General features: G+C 39.6%; 2 protein-coding genes across 3 annotated transcripts; both read left to right on the forward strand.

Annotated features, from left to right (window-relative positions):
- Positions 1-808: 808 nt before the first annotated feature.
- Positions 809-8,883, forward strand: LOC138622547 (extracellular serine/threonine protein kinase FAM20C-like). Its single transcript, XM_069701428.1, has 10 exons — positions 809-1,368; positions 2,014-2,198; positions 4,195-4,273; positions 4,412-4,504; positions 4,857-4,972; positions 5,105-5,285; positions 7,747-7,856; positions 8,130-8,211; positions 8,358-8,417; positions 8,625-8,883. The coding sequence occupies exons 1-10, from the start codon at positions 809-811 to the stop codon at positions 8,881-8,883; spliced, it is 1,725 nt and encodes a 574-aa protein (XP_069557529.1).
- A 1,520-nt stretch (positions 8,884-10,403) lies between these two features.
- Positions 10,404-21,933, forward strand: LOC138622546 (autoimmune regulator-like). Of its 2 annotated transcripts, none has more exons than XM_069701426.1 (16): positions 10,404-10,937; positions 12,160-12,334; positions 13,504-13,749; positions 15,800-15,919; positions 16,160-16,293; positions 16,393-16,437; positions 16,552-16,591; positions 17,503-17,583; positions 17,702-17,830; positions 17,979-18,118; positions 19,438-19,506; positions 19,802-19,935; positions 20,657-20,774; positions 20,876-20,950; positions 21,143-21,286; positions 21,424-21,933. In XM_069701426.1, the coding sequence occupies exons 1-16, from the start codon at positions 10,794-10,796 to the stop codon at positions 21,520-21,522; spliced, it is 1,893 nt and encodes a 630-aa protein (XP_069557527.1). In that variant the 5' UTR covers positions 10,404-10,793; the 3' UTR covers positions 21,523-21,933. The 2 variants fall into 2 exon arrangements, with proteins under 2 accessions (XP_069557527.1, XP_069557528.1); XM_069701427.1 differs by having other exon boundaries at positions 20,696-20,774.
- The last annotated feature ends 1,119 nt before the right edge of the window (positions 21,934-23,052 follow it).

Raw genomic sequence — 23,052 nt, forward strand, 5'->3', positions numbered from 1 at the left:
TATATGATAATGATGGGAAACTGTTTGTCCTCAGAAAATCTGCAGTTGGGGTTTGTCGGGATATTGTTCCACCCTTATCGAGTTTACTGAGGGATGAGTGGAGCGGAAACGTGCTTTAATTTATGGTTAAACTGAGGAGCCCAAAGCACAGGTTTAACGGCTTTGAGACGACTATACAACTGCTGCTGAATTTCTTTAAAAGTAGGATATTATTGTGGAAGTATACGTGGTAACAACATTTTCTTTACCGGGTTTTGTGAAAGGTGTCTGCTTGTTAGATTGTTATACAACCATGCAGATATTCAGTGAACTAAATGACCCTATACTGGCTCCTATACTCAACACTGGAAACAGCTTGAGATGGTTTGAGGCAATGTTTGGCTTTTCCCTTGTGGGTCAAAAATTGTAGTTCCAAAATCATGTATTTTAATGACGCTGGTGATCCCTGATTTTTTTTTCTTTTGCACCACCACAAGGTTGACATTTGTGTTTGAGTAAAATGTCTGGACATATATTCAAAATAGTTCACATGTTGGCGTTAGCATTTAGCTCAAATTGCTGCCGTGTCTGAGAATTGTGACCAGTTAGTACACTCTTGGTTGTGTCATGTTACGTGTTATGTTATATTCAAATTGGAAAAAAAACCAGACATGGCCTTCACTGGATTCAGTGAAGGCCATGTCTGGTGTTTTTTTTTCCAATTTGAATACAGTATGTGTAGTTCTCTGAGCAGAAAATGTTTCATCATGTTCAGGTCTGAAGTGCTGGCCGGACTCCATGGTCTGTTTTTCCCTTTCATTCTTCCAGCATGATGAGACGGAACCTGTTTCAAACCACTCGCTCCATCTATCTGGGTCTGGCTTGTGTGTCCCTCGCTCTCCACGTCCTTCTGGCCCTCTTTTGCCTCTCAGTCCTCCAGACCGCCTGTGTCTCTCCCACCTCCTCTTCTACCTCTTCTTCTTCCTCCATTCCAAGAACAGATACTCCGCATCATCATCAGTCTGTCTCCCACTCCTCCTCTTCTTCTGCTACCTCTTCCTCAAATAAACTGCAAACGAGCCCACAGAGTGAAGAACTTCCTGCCAACAAGTTACATCATGAAGAAAAAGGCTCATTCGGTGAAGCCACTGAGAAAGCAAAGAATCTGACTGGAGCTGGAAAAGAGATTCAAAAAGTCAAGGATCATTCAAAGCTGGAGGTGCTGTTCAAGCATCTGCTGTACAACCTGCCACGCCCAGAGCTGCAAGAAGATGATTTGTTGCTGACGTTGAAGAAAAATGAAAATGAAAAGGACACAAGAAGTTATAAAAAGAAAACAGGAAGTGAGGAAAAGGAGGAGGAAGACACCATCTCCATTGATGGTCTGTGGTAAGTGAAAGACATGGTGAAAAAATATCAATAAAGTACAAACAAGAAGTCCTCTGAGGAAAAGAAACTATCCTCTGTGCTGCATCTTTTAATGAATGTCCTCTGGATTAATTAACACTGGTTTCTGAAAGATGAGTTCCACATGAGGCTGAGGAGTTTCAGAAGCACCCAGCTCCAGTGGTCCAATTTCTTGTAATCTTGAATATAAGTGTGAACATTGGCTTTAAAGATGAGATCATTAGATTATTTTTAGCCATGAAATATCGCTACAGGATGGATGTTGAAGAACTAGTATGCAGACGTTCATGTTGCCCAGAGAGGATGAGGCCTGACTTTTCCTCTAACACCACCGTGCCTTTTTTTTTTGTTTTTTTTTTGGTCTCAAACACTGCAGGATTGCCACTTTGGTTTATATCTCTAAAACAGATGACATTGTCAAAATAACTCTTTGTCAGTTTTCACTGACTAGTTTACATTTATTTTTTAGGACTTTTCGACTTCATGGTCTAGTTTAAAACATTTGTTGGAAAAGTTATCAAAACAATCAGAAGATAGTTATATTACATTGTAAATTTTTAACAGAGTAACTGGTAATCTGTAACCTATTACATTTCAACAACACTGATCACCTGCACATCCTCTCAGGCAGAGTGACAGTGAGGAGGAGGAGGAAGGCTACAATAAAGTTTTTTGGACAAGCGACGTGGAGACCCACCCTCCCTGGCTGCGGTTCCACCTGGGCATCTCTCGCTGGGAGCTGTACAACAGGAAAGACCCCAACCTGGCCCAGATGACTCACTATTTGGCAACACAGCGTATCCTTGGTGCTGGTGAGGAAATAAAGGGGAGGGAGGTGGGGCTAAGATTTCAGATGACAGAAAGGAGAAAGGACAGGGCCCGGGAAAAATATCCAAAACAAAGCAGAACGATTAGATGGTGCACGGTGAGGAAGGTGGAGGATTACCAGCAATTTAATTACTCTCCATTTTATCTTTCTGTTCCTAAAAACTGCATCCTGAAGTGTCAGCCGGGTAGAATTGCTTTTCATTTGTGTCGAAAAATAAGTCCCTTCAGAGGGCTGCACTGCTTTTTAAATAAAAAAAAAAAAAACTGACTTTATCATTACCCCGATTGTCTCAGTAGTGCTGGGGCTTTGCTTAAGTATGTACATTCATATTCCTCTTGACACAGTTACAAAGTCATAACCATGCTGCTTTCTCATTTTAACTCTAATCCGTTAATACAAACAAGCTAGTGTGTGAGAGAGCCAGAGGCAAGACAGAGTATTCACTGATGTTTTCACTGAGTAGTACAATAGACTGTGCAGAAGCTCATATTTAGAACAGTGAACAAAACATTTTTTACAAACACATCCTCACAGTCACTTCAAGACACACATCAAAGATGATGTATCTTTATATGAAAACACTGATGGATGGAAATGACATTACAAAACACATTTATGAAACCCAGGAGGATTCAGTTGTGTGAGCGAGGTGTTAAAGCTAACAGCAAGGAAGTATGCAGACTATAAATTGATGTCTTGGGTGCTAGTATTAGTACATACACATTCTGACACACACTGATGTCTATAAGCACAAAATACAAAATGAAATGTAATTATTTAAAACTGCAGGCAAATAAGTAGAAGCTCAGAGACATTCAGATAATTAAACATCTCCAACTTGCTGCTAATGTGATATTTTTTAGGGTCAAAATATAATCCTACCACAAACTATGTCAGTACAATCTCAACACCAACACACACACAGCAGACACGTACTAATAGAAAGTGACCCATCTGCATGAGTGCCATATGGATACTGTACGAACACATACATACAGTACACACATGCATTCACACCACCTCACTTGCATCCACACACGCACACATGCTCATTTTGTTTGCTCATCTCAGACACGCCGTCTTCAGCACGTTGCAAAATGAATAATGTATTGAGATTTGTGTTACACAGTGCAGATTAAGCACTAATCTCAGCTACAGGCTGATTTTTTTTTCTATCTGTGTCATCCCTTCTTTTTCATGTTTAACACTCCTCTCACCACAGTGTATACAGTAGATCTTTAAACGCGCACATTTGGCTAAATTTTTCTTTTAATCAGAAAATAATTGGAAAAATGAATAAATATGGCAGGATTTGGTTTATATCTCAGAATTTATGTTTTGATTTATGTTCTAGACTTGCTCATACAAGCATGGCATACAACAAATTAAATCAAATTCTTTTCCTGAAAGTCTGTTCAACTTTATTTGAACTTGTTCATTTGAAAGAGTGTGAACACATGTTTTTTTTTTTGTACTCACCCAGGATGAAATAAAAAAAAATCCTTCACAATATACAGATCTCAGCAGAGGTTAAATGAATCAAATCTACTTGTCTATGAGCTGCAGTGCAAACTTGTTTCAAGGTAGCCAGATATATTCATAGAATTGACATTAACAATGTGTATGGACTAAAAAAATTCCACAAATGAGGCATAAAATGCTGCCATTAAACTAATCAATTTTCATTACTAAGTAATTTATGCAGGTTTTATTGCAGTCTTATTGCAGTAATTTGCAAAATGGAGGTTCCAGTGGCATTTGGTGGTTTTACTATGGAACAAGCCACCATGTGGATGAACAGGTGTAATGCAATTTGAGAAAAACTCAAAGCAGTACTAACAGTAACATCATCTAATTATTTTTGTAATAATCATGTGTGTGATGTGTTTTTTATTATGGCCTCTAAATATTATACACAGCAAGTGTATGAGTAGTGATCTTTTCTATCTTTTTGTGTTATTAATGTACTCTCTTATTAGTTCAGAAGACTGGAGGTACCCAGCTGAAACTACTATTATCATTCCCAAATTATGGTGAAGCTCTGCTCAAACCCATGAAGTAAGATGTCACCGTGGTGACTGACTGAAAACATTCTATCTGACACTGTTTGTTTTGTTCTGGTTTTGTTACCCTGACGGGTAAATCATAATAAGAGGTGTTATAAAACATGTGTACGTGTGTGTTTTTGTCGCACAGACAATCCAGACATGCAGAGACGGACTTAAACCTCTTCTACTTCTCAGACTTTGAAAGACACAACGCAGAGATCAGTGCCTTTCACCTCGACAGGTACACGATTACACACTCTGTCACCAGGAAGTAGGTGGATACACTATTCTGAGTGTGGGAATCATTCATTTAAGAGGGTTTACTACTCTACATGTTTCAAGGGATAAAAAAAAAGAAAAGAAAAAGAAAAATCAGTGCTTTGATCTCTCTCATCAACACCACTCTGGTGCCCTTGGACAAGCCCTGTCTAAAAGTGTAAATATGATCGGCACGTTCTCGTAAAATAAAAAAAATAAAATAAAAAATAAAACAAACTCACTTTTTCTTGCTGCCGCCTTCTGTCTTTTTTTCCTGACTTTTCTTTCATTAATATTTGTGTCTGTTCCCATCTTTCTCTCTTTTTTCAACTCAGATTGCTGGGCTTTAACAGGATCCCCCCAGTGGTCGGTCGACTCATCAATGTCACCTCAGAGATCAGAGGGATTACCACCGACCACAAGCTGTCTAGGACCTTCTTCGCTTCCCTTGGTATGTATGTGCATGCATGTGTGTGAGTATCATGCGTCCTGTATATTCACAAGACAAAATCTATAATTTCCTCAAAAGAACAGCATATATTGTACGCCCTAATTTATGTGTCGTTTCTCGGACTCTGTCCAGCCGGTAACGTGTGTTTCTATGGCCAGTGTGAATACTACTGCTCAACCGAGCACCCGGTGTGCGGTCAGCCACATTTACTGGAGGTTTCCCTGGCTGCCATGCTACCTGACCTCATCCTTGCTCCCCGCAGGTCCTGGAGGTCACCATGGAGGAGATCCTACAGCCGCACCAAGCTGGCAAAGTGGGTACACTGTGCAAACAAACCTAGTCGGTCATGTCCATGGTTCAATTATGTGCACTTAAAACTCAAATTTACATTACATTGGGATGGCTAAACATCCAAAGGCAGAGGAGCACAATGTTTTGGCTGGAGAATTGGGTTTGACCATAGCTTGGTTGGAGATAGGAAGGAGCATTTGATGCAAGAAGGGAACCAGCACAGTGAACAGAAATGAGGAAACCTTGGAAGGATTGAAGGAGTGAATCGTCCTTATGTTGTAAGATTGTAAGATTGTCAAGAGCGAGCTACCGTTGCAATCATCCAGGGTCCCTCACAGGTTCCTCGCTGTAAGAGTTGCCACCATCACAGTATTGTCAGTAGAGATGGACAGGTCTCAGCGAGGGGACCCTTTTCTTAGGAGGAAAATGTGCTAGTCTTGTCGAATTTTACGTGGTGCTTTGAAAACCATTCCAAGATCTCAGCCTGGCAAGCGCCCACCTGAGTGTCAAATGAAGGGGGAAGTGACAAGAATAACTGTTCCCCTAGACACACTAGTGGTAGGAGAAGTTTTAAAGCATGCAGCCATCACCAGAGTAAAAAGAGGAGGAGGCCCACTATTGAGCCTTGTGGTTCTCCTATCGTCAGGCTCCTTTCTGTGTTGCCTGGTGGGAAAAACCCATCAAATGGATCCATGTTCAGACTGCAAGCAAATCCAATTTGTTTCTCAAATCAGATCTTTAGGATAGACTGTCCGCACTGCTATTTGCAAGTGAGGAGATTGGAGTGGGGTGTCCGGACATCACCAAGCTATCTGCATGGTTTGCTGTGGTGACAATGTACGTGCAGCTACGCTGATGACACGGCTTTCCAACACGGAAGTGGCTGCAGACGTGTATTTCGGCCTCTGTCCACAGAGTTTTGTTACCATTGCCCTCCACAGCGCCAACAACTACACTTTCTGTTAGCAGAATCTTTGCAGCCACAAGCAGAGTGCTTGAGATTCTGCTCAATCTGTCTCTCTGAAAATGACGTTGTCACTCGCAACGAGTGATGCAAGAAATCCGATCTGAACCAGCAAACTGAGACGCATTCGTAGAAATCTGATTGGAATCACATTTCAAACCACTTCCAAACGTGGTTTGGATCTGGATTGCAAAAAGTTGCATTTCATGTGGTTGTTTGCTGTTCAGACTTTTAAAAATCAATCTGTATACAATCTGGATATGACAGAAATCAGATTTGAGCTAGCAGTCTGAACTTGGCCAAAGAGAGTTCAGAGCCTGAGACACCCAAACATCTGAGGGTGCAGAGAAGCACCTGGTGGTTAAAATGCAACAGACAGGTCTAGTATGAGGACAGAGAAGAGGGAGTTTGCTTTAGCAGGACGGAGCCCTTCTGTTATCTCAGGGATGGCTGTCTCAGTAGAGTGGCCCGCTTTGAAACCTTGGCAGTGGTTTAAGTGTTAAAACCTTTTATTAGATTTTTCTTTTTACGAGTACAAATATAGGCATTAATAATCTGAGCCCCTGCTCTATGAAATACAAATAACCAGCCATGTAATAAAACTACGTTAAATCTTACCTCATAACATTATTATTATTATTATTATTTTAGAAGCCATTGACAGAACAAGAAACAGTTCAAATATTTGTGTTGTGTCTCTGACCTCGTGGAGCTTTTGATGAGTGCATGCAGACTCATGAGGGCTTAGTGGCCTCCAGTGGTCTAAACGAAGAACTGCAACATGAGTGGCAAAGGTGGCGAGATAGAGAGAAAGTGTTCTTTATGAGTCCCAAAGGGAATCTGCTGTGTTGCAAGAGCTTTGTAACATAAATCACAAAAACGAGGAAGTCTGCAGTTAAAAGACAAAATTATATACAACAACAACAACAACAACAACAGGCTGTTCATGTGTATATCTTTAAAGATGACGAGTACATTTTTTTCCCTGCTCTTACTCATAATTTAGATTGTATTAAGTCACAGTAGAGACTGCAGACCACCCACCTGATGATGGATTTTTATTTTACACTCCGCTCACTGTACTAACATTGCTGTTCAAGGTGCTGGTCCTGAAGCCTGCAGAGAGGATTTAATGTTTCAAAAATAACTTGGCAGCAAATGATGCTGTCACTGTGCCATTTCTGGGCACCATTCAGATTTAGTTCTATTTTGATTGATAAATTTCCTGTGGCAACCTCACCAGTTTGATCTCATTTGAGCTTGCAGGTTGAAATGGAGGTTGTGCCAAAAGACACTGACGCAGAATGTATATGCACAGTATCTGCACTCTACTTAGTTTCAAACTGTAGACACCTGAGTCAACCTGAATTACAAAATGAAGCAACAAAAAAAGAAAATGATCTTGACTTGGCCCTCAGAAACATCAATTTAGAAGCAAAAAAACAAACTGTTAGCAGTGAGTCTAAGATCCTTGTTCTTCAACTTGTGTGAGTGAATGCCACTGGTCTGTTGTTCCCAGGTGGGAGAAGGACCCGACCTACTGTGACACAGTGAAACAGACGCCTCCGTACAACCACGGCACCAGACTGGTGGATCTCATAGACATGGCTGTCTTGGACTTCCTCATGAGTCAGTTGGTTTGAAACTTAATGGAGGTCACTCACTTGTGTGTCATCACTTTCCTCTTTTTATGACTTGACAGCAAAATACTCAGTCACAACAGAATTTCAACAAACTACAAAATAAGTAAATAAGAGAATTATCTCCCATTTAAATGCACTCAGGATGCTTTCAGTAGAATTTGATATAAACTGCGTATGTGTTCTTTTTATAGTCCCTCTTATAGTAAGAGACTAATGATACATGAGTGAAACATCAAATATATATTTTTTTAACTTAAAGGCAACATGGACAGACATCACTATGAGACGTTTGAGAAATTTGGCAATGAGATGTTTCTGCTGCACCTTGATAACGGACGGGCGCGAGTACCACGAACATCTCTCAGCTCGTCTTGGCCCAGGCCGGCTATAATTTTGTGCTGTTACTTTTAATTTCTCACCCAGGTGTCAATCCTTGTGATAACATTTCATTCATGTTACTTTAAACTGTTGTTGTTATGCTTTCCAGGTTTGGCCGTCACTCTCAGGATGAGCCATCTATTCTAGCTCCTCTGCAGCAGTGCTGCAGGTAAAATAACTAACAAAGCCTACACCATGTCATTCAAGAAAATAATAGAGCTGCATACATTTTAGTGCACACAATGAAAGGATCCATAAAGAATTCTGAAACTTAAAGTCTTTTGCAAAATGTGGGTTTCAGTTGTTCAAGATTCTTCTCACCATTTCCTTTTTGAAAATGTTTTCCCTCTCCCTCCTGTTCCACCTACCCCCGTAGGATCCGTCGCTCCACCCTCCTCCGCTTACGCCTCTTGTCCCTCCCTGAGTTTCGTCTGAGTGACATGATGCGGGAATCTTTGGCTCAGGATCCTCTGGCAGGTGTGGCGCCGCTCCTCTCTGATTCACACCTGTCTGCTTTGGACCGACGGCTTGAAACCGTCCTGCAGGTGGTGCAGACCTGTCAGGAAAAGCACAAGGATGTCATTTACAATGATGTGGAGAAATATGATCGAGACTATGACCAACAACCTGACTGAGGGAAATTAAAACCAATACATTATGTAACAGTTATGTATTACGGAGCGGAGCCGCTCAAGTTGGGGGCCGTGGGGCCAGGTTTGATCTGCACTTTCTTTGTTTTAGAACACCAAAACTCTTTTCCCAAGATAAGCATATGGATGCTTTATCTTTTTGAAAATCATTTCTGCAAAGTAATAAAATTACAATTGAGCAAATCAAAGAATATATCGGTTAAGTTATTCAAAATATTATTTCAGATGTAGAATACATTTTGTGTACAATGTATTACATTTGAATGAAATGTAATTTCACATAACATAAACATTATTTTTGGCTGACGGACCTCAATCTAGATTTATTTTGGTCTTTTCACAGGAAAGTACACTTATGTTACAGAGTTTATGTCTCAAATTTAATCTCAAAATAAATTTGTAATTTGCAGGCTGCATGAGAAAATTGTTCATGATTGCCTTAAAGGCCAAAGTTGGTTTCGGACGGTTGATATGAAGAAAAAAGAAGACAGTTGAGTCGTCACCCTCAGTTACACTGAAAAGAAGTAATAATACAGATGCAACATGTTTGCAGATCTTAAGTTTCCCATGAACAAACATTAACAAAATGACTCAGTTGAATGTATTATGTGTCGAGTCTAAACCGTGAGACGGTCATTTAGATGAGTATCCTCAATTGTGAAATGTGTTTGCCTGTGATTCGTCTGGACACAGTTAAGCAGTTCAAATAATAATAAAAAAAAGTTTGGTTCTGATTGTTTAACTTTGTGAATGGCCTCCACTTGCCCCTCCTTCACTCTGTATGTTTAACGCCACACCACGGGCAAAATAAACAATGGACTTACTGTAGGCAAACAATTAGGACACATACAGATCTCCACCCCCTCCCTGCAGGGTCGCTCAGATCACAGCGCTCCACATCTTTGCATAACTGTGGCGAATAACCGCTACAACTGACTGGGACGTGTTATGTCAGCCCCGTGTGGAGGACAAACACAGTTTGACTTGCTGTATTCGGTTTTATGTGGAGGACACTGTGCCTACCACACAATTTCTCTGACAACAAACCCTGGGTGACCTCTGAGCTGAAGACCCTGCTCGATGAAAAGAAGAGATCTGGGGACAGAAAGGAGCTGAGGAGGGTACAAAGGGAACTTAAAAAGGAGCACAGACAAGGCAGCATTCCCACCAAACCTTCTCCACATCAAATGCACACTTTTCAACTCCACTCCACACTCAAAACTCAACCCTAAAATTAAATGCACCTCTTTAGAGCGATTCTCATTGTTTTACTCTTCTTTTATATGCGAGTAATTACGTGTGATGTGCAGTTTAATTGTGTTGGTTTGATGGTTGTCTTCGAGTATGTTTGAAAGCGCCATGTAAATTGTTTTTATAATTATTATTATTAATAATTATGTTATTACATCACAGGGTAAACAACAGTTCGCAGTCCTGGTGTTGTGCGCGCTCCCGCGAGAGTCCCTGAAGTTCTCGTGAGCAGGGAGAGGTCTTGTGGACAGAAAACAGTTTCACTTTCCAAACGCCACCGCAGAGACTCTGGGAGGAGGAACCGTGCGAATATGGGCAGTTCTCCAAAGGAAGCTGATCAGTCAGGGAAGATTTATTTAAATCTGACCTTCGTTTAATGTTGAGATTTAAATTTTTTTTTTTTTTAAACATAAACTGTGTTGCTTATAATAGATTGTGCGCGTTTGATGTCCAAACTGCGGAGGAGGGACTTGTTCAGGAGTTTGAGAATTGCTGCATGGTGGAATAGAAGAAGGGGCACTCTTAAGGTTTTTGCACTGTTTTATCTTAATGGCTACGTGGTGACCATTTAGCCTGATCACTTTGAAGACGTTTTTTCTCAGTAAAGTGCAGTGAAGAAACTGTACTGACCGCCGATTAACCTGATGGACCCGCTGGATTTCTTCAATCCGGATGAACTGTTGCGGTTTCTCCACTGCAAAAAAACAGAGCTGTCCTGCATGGAGAACCCGCACACCTTCCTCAGTCAGCTCAGGGACCACAACCTGGTCCCGGAGGACAGATACAAGGTAAGACACCCCAGTTTTGCATTTGTTATTACTCGTCACGCTCATCTGCTCATCCGGGTCTTGTTTGAGTGGGCGCTGGTGTGAGAGCGGGAAATGAACGACGGCAGCGCCCCACAGTACTACATAAAGGCTTTATCGTCATGCAGGAACAAGTCACCAATGCAGTCGAATTCTTAGTTTGACTTCTCCCTATCTATTAGTAAAATATACTTAAAACAAACAAGTTACATCGAGTGAAACATATGAAATTAAAAAAGGAGATAGACATGCATGAAACTGATATGCAAATTACATTTGTCAGGCAAGTACAAACACGGCATATCCCTGCCCCCCACATGTCCATACTTATACATAACTATACTTCACTTAATCTATGCATACCTCCATACTTGCACCCTGAGGTAGACTATAAGAGTAAGAATTATGCCAACACAATATTAAAGTATGCGCATTATAACATTAAGGTGTCAGCCCAGTAGGGAGGGGGTTTAAAATAGAAATAATTTCAGCAGACTAAAAGCTATAAAATGAAATAAATAGAAGTTAAAAGGTTGCCTGACAACGCCACCTAGTTTGAGGAGTCTAGGTCTCCATTCGAAACACTCTCACGCTCTTTTAAAATCTACATTGCAAAAAATGTCTCACTCTCTGCGTCATGACAATGGGGAGAATATTTATGGTACAATAAACATGGCTTGTAAATTACAGGTGCTGCTGAACAGTGATAGTGTTCCTGGTCAGGACATCACAAGCCATGCGCCCCTATTGACCCCATTTTTCTCCTCTCAATGCATTTTGTATGTCGTTAAATAGCGAAATAGTGACTTGCTTGTAAATTAGTAAACTATTTGTATGAGCTATTCATGTTTATTGTTGGCACATCATGTTCTTTTGTTTGAAAATAACTTATGATGGTATTTTTTACAACTCCATGCTACGTCAATAAACAACAAAGAAAACATTATAAATCTCTCACTGAGCCAACATTACTCATATTGCAGTTTTCAATAAATAAACAGTCCCATTTAATCAAAGCAAGATAGCTACAACTGCCATAATCAACCCACAGCCTCTTCCAGAAATCCAGAATTTCTCAGTGATAATACTTTACTAACCAAGACGAAGACATCAGAAGTGAAGGAGCATTAACATATCTAGGTTTAGTCATGGGTCATATCTTCCAATAATATGATCTATAATCTCCATACTTTTGTGTGTGCAGAAGGTGAGCCGTATGAAGAGTAAAGAAAACATCAAGAGAGCCCTTTATGAAATCCTAGACTGGCTGGAGAAAGAGAAATCGCAGCACATCACCGTGTTCTGGACATGTGTCTTCAAGGAGACTATCTTGAACAAGTACCCCAAACTGAGAGAACTACGCAACAGCCTCATGGACGGTGCGACATTTTTACGGTCATCATGGTGTCAAATGATTGTGATTCTGCTTGCTATGTTTATGATTTTTGTTGTTGTTTCTACATGATCCCTGACAAATGAATTGAAAAACAAGACTGTCAAAACATAGTACATGGCTGGACCGTGTGTGAAATACGAGAGGGCTTTTAACTTGAAAGGCAAACGAAGTTGCATAATTCGACCGAAAAGTTGTATAACTGATAAATTCACATGTATAGAGCAAAAACAATATGTAATAGTTATCCAAACTGAACACTGCATATACTTTATCGTTGGTTCAGGTTTATAAAACTCTGCTGCATGGTGTTCACACATGTTCACAGAAGTCTAATGTCCACTCCCAAACTATAGCTATAAATAAATGATGGCACTCTTCTCACCATCTCTGTGGATGAGAACAGATTTCCTGCCGCAGTACTTCTGTCTTTGCTGGACGTGATGTGGAAAGACAAAACAGCACCATTTCTCCTCAGTACAAGCTACAGGCTGCTTCGAACATCTTGGAGAACTTGCCACAGATAATCTGTGGATTCAGGTTGCATCATTTGCTTCTGTCCATGGAGCGTATATAAAAATGGAAGTGACTTTAAGTGCAATACCACTCAACCAAACCAATGGTTGACGTGATAATGGGTTTTCTGTCTATTCATGCAGTTCAACAGACATGATCACGTAAAGATCAGGGTTCTGTGGGGGCCAGCAAACTAAATCTATGCAGTGCTTTAAACCTTTAGAGTAACCCTGATACTAAGTGATCATGTGTTGTGTTTGAGAGTGCGTAAAAACTTGTTAGCAAGTCAGCATGCAATCTGGTGATAGTGCAAACTGCAGGAATGCAATCTTTACGTTTTGACAAGATAAAGGCAGAATGCCATAAAAAAAGTTATGAACAAAAACCCCAACACCAGAAAACTACTTAGCAGTTAGCAGGAAAGTCTAAACAGTTAAACAGACAGAGACAACTGATAACTGGTTGGGATAGCAAAAATACTAACCACCCTCCAGAGCTGTCCAAAAAATATGCAGGTCAAATAGTTAAAATACCCATCTTCTTTCCATTCCAATGGAAGTAGTATAAAGCTGATCTAAACATTACGAATTGTCTGTACTTAATATTTCTGATATTCTAGGACTTTTAATTTATCTGCAGGTTCTTACCATTGTGATGCACAACTGCCTCCGAGGGTGGAACTGGAAGAGAGAAACAAAAAGGAACTTTCAGCAGATGAGCAGCAAACAATGACAAAGTCAGGAAAAAAGAAGAGAAAACAGAAACACATGAGCATGTGTGATGATGATGATGATGAGGAGGAGGAGGAGGAGGAGGAGGAACAGCCTGGTGCATCAGCCCAGGTGTCTCTGTCTCCGAGGAAAAAGGCCAAGAAAATATGTTTCTGTAAGTCACCTCTCACTTTTATCAAAGTGACTATAAATTACCTGAAAGTTGTGCTGCTGCTATCCATTAATCCATGACTTACGTAAGCACTTTTCACACCAAGTTTTAGCCATACACCTGTCTGAGTTGTGTGTGATGAACTTCCTGTGTGGGACCTGGAGGCTTCGTCGAGCTTGCGTCTACCGATAGCCTCACATTCGTGAGGCTTTTACCGGACATGGGTAAAATGTAATCACAGAAAATAACCTGTGGTTATTTGCATGGAAACCAAACAAATTATACCATAATGTGTAATGTTAGTCTCTTTTTTGTTAAAACGGATTTTATTAAATTGGTACAGAAATTTTTTTTATTTTAGGAAACCGTATCGAAGTTAAAGTACTGCTATCAGAAACGTTTGAGTAATACCCTGCCCTACTTCCATCCATCCATTTTCCATCCATGTAGACTGACTGTTAACAGTCGAAACAAAGTAGACACTGAAGCATGCTCCCCTCTCCTTGTAACATTCTCCAGGTCCTTCTGGAGGACACCAAGGCCTTCCCGTGCAAGATGGGATATATAATCTGTCCAATGTATTCAGACTCTCCCCTTACTTCTCCAACTGGCTGGAAGTGCCTGGAAACCCAGGAGGCATCCTGATCAGATGTCTAAACCACCTCCATTGTCTTCTTTCACAGCGAAGGAGCAAGCTCCCTCCAGATGTCTGAGCTCCTTACCCTGTTTCTATGGATAAGCCCAGCCTCAATACCGTAGCAGACCATGTATAAAAGTGGACTGAGCTTCCCGGGCTAACAATTGAGGCCAAGTGTCATAAAGTGCAATACCCTTAAAATGTTCTAATGAAAAACAAAGTCAATACAGTTTTTCCAAAAGTCATAATGATGTTATTCACTACAGTCCCTCCTGATGAGTTTTCTGGTGGTCCATCTGAAAATAACCACAATTACTAATTAGATATTTGACATCAAAAAGCGGTATGTTTGGGGGCGTGTCTGTTTGATTGACAAGCCTGTGGTGCAGTCAGGTTTCTGCTCGAGGTGGGCGGATGTAATGTCCTTGGGTTCCCAGTCAGATCAAGTCATATCCACCCCTCACTCCTCCACAGCTCGTCCAAATGTGGTCACTTTGGGCTCCAAATAACAGCAATATGGCAATGGACGAAATATTGAGCTCGAGGCTTCAGAACAGCCATTCACAAACCAATGGGTTATGTTGCTGTTGGTTGCTGCTTGCTCAAAACCAAGGAAAGTCTTTTCAGCTGCTTGTATTGGCGATCTCCGGTCACTACCCAACCACCATGACCATTGGTGATGGTTGGACTACAGATCAACAAGTAAATAAAAAGTTGGCCTTCTGGCTTCGGCTCACTCTCCATTATTCAAGTTCACAGTATATTTTACCCCTACTCATAAACAAGACACCAAGATACATGAACACTTTGGGCAGCAACTTCTTCCCAACCGGAAGAGAGCAACCCACCATTTTCTTGCAGAGAACCGTGGCCTCAGACTTGGAAGAGCTGACTCTCCTGTTTCAAACTCAACTACAAACCCCTCCAGTGCAAGTTACACATCGCAGCCTGTTGAAACTTAAAGAAACACGTCATTTGCAAAGAGCTGACAAGCAATTCTGATGTCTCCAACCTCTGCCGGGTTGCGCCACAGAATCAGTGACAAAGTTCAGCTCTGACAGAGGCCACCTTCAACCAGAAACATGTTGGACTTCCTGTCGAGAATACGGATTTAGTTTATTTATGAGCTAGATGGCCATAGCAACAGCTTCACACTTCTGCAGTACCCTTTACAAGATTCCCGAAGAAAGATGGTTAGAAACCTTCTCCAGCTCCACAAAACACATGCAGACTGGACTGGATGGTGCACTGTCACTCTTAAATTGTGTTTTTCCTTTGCAGTTTGTTACTAAGTCTAAATGTCAAACAACTTTTTATGCAATAGATTCAACATAGTGGCAAATGAGGAGATTGTATGACTCAGCAAATGTATTAATGAAAAAAGTGTGAATGTTTTTTTTTTTTTCATTTTACCAGCTTCTCCCTTGAAGAAGGGAGAGAAGACCGACTTTTGGACCTGGCCCATCTACAAGTACCAGCTGCCTGTGACCTGTGGAGACCAGGAAGCATTTCTTAAAAGAGACAGACTGGCTAAAGGTCCGGCATGCAAAGTAAAATCAAATGTCTAAAGTGACTGACTGCATATGTGGAACTAAGGTTGCATTGCAGTCTGGATATATGTACTTTGTCCAACAGCGGTGGAGTAAAATGCTCCACTGTATGATGGATAAATGATAGAAAAAGTTACAAATGGGGAAAATAAAAGTGACATAAACTGTGTAAAACACTTTCAGTGTGTGAAAGCATCATTTTAACAACTTCTTCTGAATGTTTCAGGAGAGAAATGCATTGTGGTCAAGAATCAGTGGTTCACTCCCTCTGAATTTGAGAGGTTTGCAGGGAAGCAGGGCAACAGGAACTGGAAGTTGAGCATTCGATGTAGGGACATCCCTCTGGGCAAACTTATACAGGTTTGTTGCAAAGTGTTTTGGCTTGCTTTTCCGTATGATTGTGTGCCTTGTTAGATCACCTCACTCACTGTTTTTGTTGTTCTTCTAAATTCCTTGCAGAAAGGTCACCTGGAAGCAGCGAACTATAGACATGGAAGTAAAAAGGTAATAACAAAAACTGGTGAAAATACATCAATAAATAAATTCTGACTCAGCTGTGTATCTTTTTGTTCTGGGTTATTCCGATTTGAACCATATTCTTTTTTTTCTTCCTGCTAGGTCAAGAAATCCTTGTTTCCCTCTGAAGACTTAACCACAGGTTTGTTGTACTGATTCAAAACTCAGATTTTGGAAACTACAGGAAGACCCAGTGGGTGTTTTGGATGGCTTATGAGTAAGGTGACCAAGTGTCCCACTTTATGTGCGACTGCAGGGCATTTTTATCCTTTGTCCCACGTCCTGCATATTGAAACGATGTCCCACATTTTGATTGGCTCAACTTTTCCAAAAGTCTGCGGGACAGACACTTTTCTTAAAATATGGCTTTTTTTTTCAAAGACTATGAAGGAAGCAGGGAAGCCTATTATCATGGGGCTGTGTTCGATGTCAGATAAGCAGCTGTAATAACTCACGTTTAGCAGACTGCAGCAATCCCAATCATACAGGTCAGCAGACTGGTAGTAAGCTAGCATCGCATAAGACCATAAGAACGGTGAAACTTTAGTTTCCGTTTATGCTTATAGTTTAGAGTGGGGGTTGGGAAAGCTGCATTCAAATAAAGTATATTTCTTTAGTCCTTTACATGAAAAAGGTCTAACAATTTATTGTTTATCTTCTAAGTTGGACAAACATATCCAAATTTTAGACTACATCTCAGCATTGTTCCACATTGTCCCACACAAACACACTCTTCACCCCACATGTGGTTTGTTGGTCACCCTACTTATGAGAGACAATGCCTCCCTACAAACTATAACAAGTGTCTGATACAGTACCTCACATTAAATATTAAAATAATAACAACTAATAATGAGACTACAGGCAGCCATAACAGACTTTTTTTGGGGGGTGAGAACAGTCTGTCCATCTATCTTATCTCTTTTTCTTTTAGATTTGGATTTATTTTTGTGTTGATGAAATTGAGTTTCAAATTTACATATTTAAGAAAAAAAGCAGGCAGATTGTGCTTCTTAACTGCTGACTTGAAATGCTAAAATCCTCCTTTTTTAGAGTCTGAGGGAGAAGACGATGAAGGCGAAGAGAGTAACCAGGAAGACCAGGTTTCGTCAAGTGAAAAAGCAAGTGCCACAGGTGCTGTTTCTTTATAAACTGGTATTCTGGATTGAAGTACATTCATGCCAAAATATAGAAATTATAATATAGAATTGGTTTGGTTATGTATCATATTCACAGCATGTGTGTATTACAGATGAAGAAGAACAGACAGAGGAACAGACTGAGCAGCAGCTTGGAGTCGGCCCTGACAAGAACAAGATGGTGTTCGAAGTTACAAGCGGAGCTGTAGCTGGGAAATTATACAAAAAACGATTTGCATCAGGTAGCCATATCTTGCTAAAAAAAAACAATTCTGCATTTTGTTTTTGCTGTTGGAGAGGTGCGACTCTGACGAACACTGTAATTACATGGTATTTAGTATTCAGTTCGATTTAGAGAGGTGACTCCTCTAAACTCACTTCCACCTCCAGGCACTTGTGGGAAGAGTATCCGCACTGAGACGAGCTGGATGAGCCCAGTGGACTTCGTGAATGGGGCATCAGGTCAGACAGGAGTCTCCTGGAAGAAAGACATCCTGTGGCAAGGACAACCACTCAGTGTTCTCATAGAGGTAACCATGATGACATGACGACAACATCTGCGCGTTGGCATCCCAAACAATATGTATCTTGAATCAAATTGGAATATCTTATTGTTGAATTGTTGATTGTACTCAGAGAGAGAGAGAGGGAGGGCTGACAGTTTTAAAGATTTACATTCTGGTCGATTTGCTGTCACCTGTAGTTACTGAGCAAACGCTCCATGATCAGCTAACAGAAACACAACATCATCTGTTTACAGTGCAGCCAAATACAATCACATTTTCATAAAGAAGTCACGTAAAGGTGATTGATTTTATGCTGCACATGACTAAAGCTTGACATCTAAAGGATGGATTCTACCGAAACCAGCTACGTCACATTCAGAGTGCGAGACGGTCACTGGAGCTGATCACTGACTTATTAGAAAATGCTTGGTGGAATCACCAGAGGCGTCCCTGAAACGGCTCTCCACTTCAATAAAAATACGTGTCATATCTTTTGTACACAGAGACCACATTAAGCTGCACAGAGCAGATCAGCTGGGCAGGAAGTCAGACACAGAAGTCACAGAGAATCCGGTCAGTTTTCAAAATAAAACTCCCAGCACAGACAGTATATCATCAATACTTCAATGTCTACCTCCTGGTCTTTGAAGTAGGGAAAGAAATGTGTTGTCTGCCTGCTAACAGACACTATGTGAAATACACAGGAGATAATAATGAAGATTAATTTTTGTTTGAACTAAAATACAGCAAACTGTTAACTTTGTCTGTAGGCTATAACGCAAGAAAGTAGCAAATAACAACAATAAACACAATTAAAAGAGACGGAAATAAACTATTTAATAACATACAATATGTCCCTAAGTTCTTCCATTTAATCCTTAAACAAATTAGAAAGAACGTAAAAGCCAAAAACGACAGTTGTTGTGTACTAACATTTTTAATGAGTAATCATGGTAAGCCCTAACCACTGAAATACATTAAATAATAGAGTGGACTGGCAAACTCTGCCACTACCAATCATAAGAAATATATAAAGAGAAAAAATAACAGTAAATACATGGTGAAGATATTGCAGGAAAAATACCAGCCATAAATAGTACCAAAAATGGGGTTTGGAATCATGAAATCAATATGGATGATGAATTTAAATGGTATGGAATTAAGGTACAGGACGTAACTCAAGGATCGTAACTAAGTCAAGTACAGCATAAAGGATGTTGTTTCAGTAAACTGCTTCAGCTCTAGAAATGAGTGTAATTAGCCGGGGAGGTAATGAGAGAGCCATAAGATATGTTATACCAAAAGTAATAAAATATGAAACAATGTTAATTTGTCTTTTTCAGGCAAAGGTCTTAATGATCCACTCACTGTTATGTCCTTGCAGCCTTTGCAGCAAAAAGCCGACAGACCTGGTGAGTTTCGTTCGTCACTCAGTTTCCGTCTTAATCCTGCACTGGTCTTTGCTCTGCTTTGGAAATTGAACAATTCATTTTACATTCAAAAAGCTACTTTTAAATAGTGCACAACCTGTGTCTCTCATAGTGAGCTACTGTAGCTCAGACTTGTACTGTACAAGTCTGAGTTTGTAGAGACAAGCAACCTGTTTCTCAGTTGTCTATCAAGGTCTATTGGACCTTTGCAGAAATGTAAAACATAAAATGAAAGTGTCTGAACTGAAGTGCTGTCGTGTACTCTGTGTCTTGGCAGGATGATCAGAAAAATGATGATGAGTGTTGCATCTGTAAAAGTGAAGAGGATGGAGAGGTGGTAGAGTGTGATCACTGCCCTCGATCCTTCCACCCGACGTGTCACCTGCCTCCTGTAGAGGACAACATTTTGGGGTGAGCTCTGCCAGAATAGGACATGAAAGACATAATAAGACATAAATGTTGAGTTTTGTTGTTACTTTATTTATTTTCTTTGCGCTGTCAGCTGTTTTTTAGATTAAGAACGAGTTAAAAAAAAAAAAAAATTTAAACCGTTTTTTACAGCACTCTGGTGAGCTGAAGAAAAATGCTGCTTTTAGCAGTTTTTTGACGAAAACATTTTTGAGACTTCAGCAGGCAGCTATAGAGACGGGTATGATTAAAATTGTATTGTACTCTTTATCAGTCTGGTTCTTTATCAATACCGTCAAAGCTCCTATTGGTTCTTTTTGGAATATATTTACATTTTGAATATGACAAAATATTGTCCTTACAGCAGTAACAGAAGTGTTTATAACAGAAAAGTCAATATAAACTCAATAATATGTCACCAATAATATGGAAAGTATCAGACACGCCTCCTACAGGATTTCTGCCTCCCTCTTCTTATGAAAAATGGAGGGATTCGTAGCAGATGGAATTCAGTTAAAAATTGCTCTACTAAATTAAATAAAATGCTCTACAAGTTTAACTTAATTATTTAATTTAATAATTACGTTGGGATTGGGGTTATAAAATACGACCTAAATACTCACGTTACATATATAGATATACAGATATATACACGTATATATCTATATATGTATATATACATGCTGTACATATTGATATATATTGTGTCTGTGTGTTCGAGCAGGGATGACAGACCATGGATGTGCACGTTCTGTATATTTAGAACCTGTCAGGAGTACCGCTACGCTGATAAGCTGGAGAGGGAAGCAGCCATGTCCCGACAAATATCTCAACACATGCTAGTGAGCAATTTCCATCTTTCTCCACCTCTATGTCTGTCCACTAAACTGCCTGCCTCTCCGTCGCACCGCTGTCACTCATATGTCTGTTCTTCCATCTACAGGAATGCCAGTATCTCCTCATGCTTCTGTGCACTGCTGATGAGGAACAAATATTTACTAACGACCCAAGTCTCCATGTAAGTCTCTTTATCTGCTGTTCAGTGCACATGCTCACTGTCTCCCCAGTCTTGAAGAATGGCATATATTTATAGAGCTAAAGTGAACGTTATAGGTCTGGCTACTGGAGGAATCACACTATCGACAGTTCTTTTCATAATTTAATATGAAATGGATGCAAATCAAACATAATGTGTGTTTGGCACCCACAGGTTGAAAACTACTCCACTTTCATCATAACGCCGATGTGGCTGGGCAAAGTCGCAGAGGAACTCAGTAAGAAACAATACCTGACTGTTGGCAAGTTTGTGTCCGACGTCCAGCTCATTTTCACCAACTGTGAAAAGTACAACCAGGTAAGAAACTATGAAAAATAGTTTTCGGATGTCATGCATGGTTGTCAGTTTTCATCTGTTTCATATGTGGCACTAAAAGGTTCTCATCAGTAGTTTTTTTGAAAATACGTGGCAATGATGACTACGTTCTTTTTTAGAATAATGCTGAATTCCTTGCCATGGGCGACCGACTGAAGAAGTTATTTGATGGAGAATTTGAAAAGGCCTTCAACATCCATGAAGAGACCGCTGGCTGATTGAGGGGGTTCTGTTTTCATAATGTTCAAACAGAGGAAAAGCTTACAAATAACAAATATGAACATTAGAGTGATGGCTTACAGGTGCATTTTTGTGACATACTCCCATGTGTCTGGTTCAAAATTAGCCAAACAAAGAGATTAGGAGACTGTCTGAAGTCAGGCTAAAATTATCCAACGTCACAATTTAAGTGATATATTAAAGTGCTTATATATAGAGGTTACACTTTGAAAATGTGTCACAGTACTATACTGTGTAATCCTGGACATGTCATGTTGGGACGTACCATAAGACAGTTTAGTTTAATGTAACTCTGCCGTAGTGCATTAATAGTCCATCATTGTGTGTTTTGCAAACAAAAATAACCAAAGTTTCATATAATCAGTACTTTTCAAAAATGTTATACCGTGAGGTAAATGTGTTGTATTAATAACAATGTTTTTGTGTATTGCACCCAACATTATTCAATTGTCATTATTCAATAATTTTGTACATCATGTGAGGAGGATTTTACATTATATGTATAGAATATATGTATTAAAAGTCAGAAGAGGTCTAAAGAGGATTTCCATGTGACTCTACAGTAATTAATTTGATGTCTTATCATCTCTGATCTGTTGTATGTCGATGTCTGTTAATAAGATACAGACAACTTTCAAGTTGGTGTGATAAATTCTGGAGAAAGAGTTCATTCAAGCATGTTTTGTACCCGGCCAGGAGAAGAATGTATACAAACAAGTCAGCATTTCCCCTTTTTCCTGTGACAATGTTCACAATGATCTGCACATTTGTTTATATATTAAAAAAAAAAATAATAAAAAAAAATCACTTAGAAATATGTTATAAATAGAGATTGTATGTGACAAATTGTAAGATTTACTTTTGACTGTTTTGACTTTGTGATGGCAGTTACCTTCGTGTTTAACAGCAGGTTCTCCTGGGCGTGGCTTTGATTTTGGTCTGGGAGACACAAACAGGCCGATCATCCCAACATGAAGCTGGAAGTAAACAAAACTTTTAAATAAATAAATAAAACATTTCAACATTTCTCTTAAACATTGTTACATTTATATGTCATTAAAAAAAAAAAAAACTTTTTTCAGTTCATGATCTGGTTTATTCTTCACTGACAATTTCATTCATTCATTCAATTTAAGACAAACTTTACTTCTCCACATTTTAGCTACTCTTTTTTTATTTTTATTTTTTTTATTTTATACACTTTATTAATCCCCGAGGGGAAATTTCTTCACTATTAAGTACAGCAAACTATCAAACTAACTTTTAACCTGTAGACTACGAAGATTTATTTTTTGTAAAGCTGGATGCTAATAAATGTTTGTTTGTGTCACATAGCCTAACTAAAATGAATTACAAATATCAGAATTTTACTTCATTTATCCAGTCAAATTTCAACATACGACAATATAAATCAATTATCAACTTCGATATGCTTACAATTTTAGTTACCTTTGCATTAAAATAGTTTTTAAATATAATTAAAAAAAAAAAGATATAGTTAACTTGAC

Source organism: Brachyistius frenatus, unplaced genomic scaffold, assembly GCF_029030835.1.
Source record: "Brachyistius frenatus isolate BFR_SWC_R1_liver_20210118 unplaced genomic scaffold, ASM2903083v1 Contig_36, whole genome shotgun sequence".
In the NCBI taxonomy this organism is placed as follows: Eukaryota; Metazoa; Chordata; class Actinopteri; family Embiotocidae; genus Brachyistius; species Brachyistius frenatus.